The sequence below is a fragment of the Morone saxatilis genome, unplaced genomic scaffold, assembly GCF_004916995.1.
Source record: "Morone saxatilis isolate NCDOM2014 unplaced genomic scaffold, NCSU_SB_2.0 Contig3, whole genome shotgun sequence".
In the NCBI taxonomy this organism is placed as follows: Eukaryota; Metazoa; Chordata; class Actinopteri; family Moronidae; genus Morone; species Morone saxatilis.
In genome coordinates, this window is record NW_023339873.1 from 22496056 (window position 1) to 22501019 (window position 4964).

Consider the following 4964-nt stretch of genomic DNA (forward strand, 5'->3'; position numbering starts at 1 on the left):
GTCTGCTGGTATGGCACATCTATCGAACACGCGCTTTCTTGCCTGCTCCTTGTCTACCACACACGATGTCTGGGTTGTTGGCCAGCACTGTTTGGTCAGTCTGGAAGCTGAAGTCCACAGCACCTGGCCCGTGTGGTTCTCAGCCACCCTTCATGTGGTGGCGGCCTGTGGCGATGCTGGCGGTACTTCTATCTCCATCACTGGTACAAGATGTTCCTGTTACATATTCCAGCCACATTGGTGTGTCTCTCCCATGTTTACACTGAACTGCTAGCATCCTTACACCATGCTATGATGGTGTCTGGACTGGTCTCACGGGGCATCTTTGGCTAGTCTGCACCTTGTCAGATCTACTCTTGTAAGAATCTTGCCTCCTCTCTCTCTCGCTCTGCTCTCCTCTCTCCTGGTCTAGCGTTGTATGAGCTATCACGTAACTAGTATATAGTATATTATAGTGGTCCTCCTCTCTCTCTTTCTGCCAACTCATTCATGTCACATTAAGCATATCTACTAAACTTCACTTCTTCCTCGGAGCTGCTTGTGCGTTTCTGTCTTCACAGAGGTTCTCATGGCATCCTTGGTGGAGCTCCTGCCGCATGGTCCTGCTTGACTGCCGTTGACTTCCATTGCTGATATTACTGATATTCTTCTTCTTCTTATTATTATTATTATTATTGTCCATCGTCCCCCATCGCTGTCATTATCATCATCATCATAATCATCATCAGTCATTTCTATTAGCATAGTTGTTGTGTACCTTTGTCTCTGTCTCTGTCCTTCTCTATTTTCCCTCTCTCTCTCTCTAACCCCAACTGGTCGAGGCAGACACCCACCCACTTAGAGCCGAAGGGTCTCTCTTAAAGCAGTTTTTCCTTGCCCCGGTCGCAAGTGGCTTGCTCAGTGGTGGTCACTGTTGGGTCTCTGTAAATAATGTTATAAGAAGTCCGGTCTAGACTTGCTCTATTTGAAAAGTGTCCTGAGATGAAATCAGAATTCATTTTGTCTACATGAGTCTCTCCATGTGCAACTGTTGGCTTTGAGGATAGCAACTGTAGCAGCTGTTTTTCTCATCTTTCTCAGAGAGAAGGATTCATTTCCAACAAACCAGAATTGGTGATTGCTGGAACACTGGAAAGACTAATAAATACTGACTATGGAGTCTGTTAAAGAAAAGGTCTGTCTCTGCAGTGATAACTATTAGTTGGATTTTCATTCCATAAAGATATATTGAAATGTATTAGTCTTCATTACTATGTCTAATTACAATAGATTATTTTAGGTTTTTATTCTGACTCCTCTGCCATGTCCTACACTTTTATGCCCTGGCAGGGAGGACAGCTGTGCCTTGCAAGAAACTGTACCAATATTCACATAAATACCGTCCTCAGCATGTGTCATGGAGCCTACTTTCTCCATTCGTAATTTTCTTGAGTGAATGTTAGTATGTATACTGAGAGGAAGGTACATATTCCTCTTGCTCATTTGGTCCACATTTACATGAAAACTTGATTTTTGAGACATGCTTGTCTTTCTGCTCACATTGGTTTTCTGTAGAAAACGATGTGTATGTTTTAATCATTCTTCTTAAAGGTCTTCTCCACCAACAAGGAGCATTTTGTTTATCTGAGAAATAAACGCTTGCATGCTGGTCTATCCTTCCCACTCACACTACCAACCATCTTCAAATACAACACCAAGTTAAATATTGGTACAAAATTAAAATCCGTTCAAAAGAACACATTTGGAACATACCAGTTGAGGGTATCCTTTAGGAGCTCATACAATAGAGCTGTGGGGACACGTCAGACAAAAATGGGTTGGTAACATTTATAGAATATTTAAACAGAGATTTATAATAATATACCCCATTAAGGTTTGCCAAAGCTTCACAGTGTGTTGTGAGGCCTTCTTGATTTTAAGGGGTGTAAGAAAAGCTCAAATATATACAGTAGGCCTATATCTCAATATTTCATTCATTTCTGTGAAGAAAACTAGATGAAATTATTATTTTAAGATAAAAATCTCACTGGATAAGGGCAGGGTGAAGACCTGAACACAAACTGTATTCACAGAGCCTTCACTCTCTGCTAAACAGCCTCGTCCTGCAGAAATACAGAGTTAAAACAACCAAACAGCTAATATAATGAGAAGATGGAATTTTTACAATGAATTCTTCAAAAAAGGAAGCCCATTAAGTATGTCTCATTGTTAATAATTTAAAAACACATAATACAGACAGAGAATTGTATAAAAATATCAATATATTCAATATTCAAAGGGAATAATCTGCTTAAAATTCCTTTAAATCTCTTGTTTTGCAAATGTCCTGCAGGGACATTTGAAGGAAAAATGCTGGGAACTAGTGATATAATGAATTCCTATTACAGAACGGAATACGTTACATTACATGGGAAATTATTAAAATAATGTAATTATCAACACAGTTCTATTCTTTGTGGTTTATTACATTGTTACAGTAAAAAACAAACATCCAAAGCATTTTGAAAGGGTGTGCTTATGTATTCACAACATTGCATGTTTACATACAAAAGTTTGGTTGGTTGATAACAGCATGGAACTTTATTAAACACCAAAAATGCCCTATTCATAAACCAAATAACACAACCCCCTTAATGTTATTTGGTTTATGAGTAAGGCCTTTTCCTGATGTTCCCACATGGCAAAACAACAACGAAATTGTGTTCTTAATAATTCTTAATAGAATTTCTGAGCAGATGATACAACCAATGTCAATACTGTTATGACATATTATATATATATGTTGTGCAAAAAAGAAGAGAGCTAAACGAAAACATTTATTTAACAATCGTCCATCCATGTCTCTGTCAACTGTCAAGAAATTGGCACAATTAGCTGCATCTTCTTTCCTATTGTTATCTGCTCCGTATCCTTCTGAATTAATGAAGACTTTCTGAAGAACTGAGAACACTGGAAGTCTTTATTTTAAAACTGCAGTAGGTAACTTTTATAAAAATAACTTTGTCATGTTTGCTGAAACCTTCACTTTATCCTGACAGTAGTACACGAGACAGATAATCTGTGAAAAAAATCTGGTTTGTCTGGCACATTCTAATGCTCCTAATGTAATTTGCAAAAATCCATCGGGCCGGCCAAAAACTAACCAACAACCAATCAGAGCCGAGAAAGATAAAAAGATGCTTTGGGTCGGAAGCTTGAAGATAGTTGAGTTTCATTCCAAGTCTGTATTTGACGACCTGGGAATGAGACTCAGCAATTAACTTAATCTAATTACCAACTGCAGCTTTAAAAAGCTCAAGACCATTAAAGTTGCCTGCTGTGGTGATCTGATATCAATTGGAACTATTTTAAAACATTTCATCTGAACTTTTCTGAACTTTTTGCTGTCTTAGTGGTCCTTATCTCATCCATGTACTCCGACTCAGCCCGCTGACTGGGGGCATCCCGGGTGGCAGCGGAGGGGGTAGCTGATTGTGTCCAGCAGCTGATGGTGGGGGGTATCCACCACTCAAACTAGGTGCCATCCCCATGACTGAAGGTGGTGGAGGTGCAAGCAGGTAGCTGTAGGCTGAGAGCGGGGGAGTATGGTAGGAGGTGGTGCCTGGGGGGTAGTGGTGGTAGGCCAGTGGTGGAACACAGGCCTGAGGTACAGTGTAACAGGAGCCCTCTGTTGTCATCATGGACTGGAGCTTCTGGTAGCCTTCACTGGACAGCAGGGAGCTAGAGGTGGGGAGGTCCTTGGGCGGAGGAGGTGGTGGAGGTGGGCAGTGGGGTAAGGGTGGAGGGGGTGGTTTAGAGGGGAGATCTGGGGCTGGTGGGTAAGAGGAAGGGGGTTTATGGTCTGTGGGAGAAAAGAAAGATGCAGTGAATGTTATTCTAAATAACAAAAAAACAAACAAAAACAAATCCCATGCTCTGAGGCTATAAAGGGGAATAATTCAGTTATAAATGGTCCTTTGCTGACACCGTCAGGAACGGGACAGTAACAGCAGGTAAAAGTTAAAAAGGTAAAAGAAGTAGAAAATAATATTCAAATATATTTTACTCAAGAAATGTGGTTTTATTTAATTCAGGACAACAAAACAGAACGTAGACAACTAATGGAGTATTTAAATGGAGTTAAGGGCAGCTGATTCTAACCTGGGTTTATGGAGACTGGAGGAGGAGGAGGGGGTGGAAGAGGAGGTGGAGGAGGTTCTAGACTTGTGAGCTCTGGAAAACAAAAAGACAAAGAGGGCATTGATAAAGAGAGACAATTTCAAAAAGACAGTGTATAGGTTAATGAGCTTAAAATCAACTGTGAGTCCTTCAGTGTGTCTGGTAGATTTTTACTTACTAGCAGCCTTGCTGTCATCTTTGGGAGAGGGCTAAAAAAAGACAAGTAGTGTAAACTGAAGGCATAAAATGGGATCAAACACAAACACTCAGTTACAGTACATACAGTTTGAGATGCATGCAGTCCACTCACCTGGGCTGGGCGGGGCGGTCTGGGGCTGGTTTGAGGGGAGGCCTTTTTCACCGGTGGTGGGGCTGAAGAGGACAGGATGGAAGGTGGAGGGAGATTTTCCCCAGTCCCTATCCCTCCATCAGGTATCTGCTGCTTAGCCTGAGAATACAAGTCCAGGATCTGGTGGCAGATATCTTTGTGACGGAAGAGAGCAGGAGAGAAAAGCTTATTTAGAAAAGCTTATATACTAAATATACCGTGAATAGTGTGGCAGTATTGCCTTTACCTTCCAGCACCTCAACAGGCACATCATGGACGAACTGCTCCCACCAGCGCCGGGACGACTGCTTGGAGGTCCAGTCCTGGATGTCGAATTTACAGAGACGTCCAGCCAGATACATAACAGCCACCGCTATGATCTGTGGCTCCCACTGCAGGGCCACCATAGTGCAAAGGCTTGGGAGAACCACAATGGACAGTATTATTCCAATACCCCGAATACACATCTGTCTAAGTC

The 4964-nt window shown here is 41.6% G+C and overlaps 1 protein-coding gene across 1 annotated transcript in view; it reads right to left on the reverse strand.

The window, feature by feature from the left end:
* Positions 1-2447: 2447 nt before the first annotated feature.
* LOC118337570 (cyclin-K-like) overlaps positions 2448-4964 on the reverse strand; it is a 5698-nt gene continuing 3181 nt past the window's right edge. The window contains exons 6-10 of the mRNA XM_035674667.1: positions 4734-4903; positions 4469-4641; positions 4337-4367; positions 4141-4212; positions 2448-3841 (exon numbers count right to left, since the gene is read on the reverse strand). Of these exons, the coding sequence (XP_035530560.1) occupies positions 3399-3841; positions 4141-4212; positions 4337-4367; positions 4469-4641; positions 4734-4903 (889 nt within the window). The 3' untranslated portion in view covers positions 2448-3398. The remainder of the gene's footprint in view (positions 3842-4140; positions 4213-4336; positions 4368-4468; positions 4642-4733; positions 4904-4964) is intronic.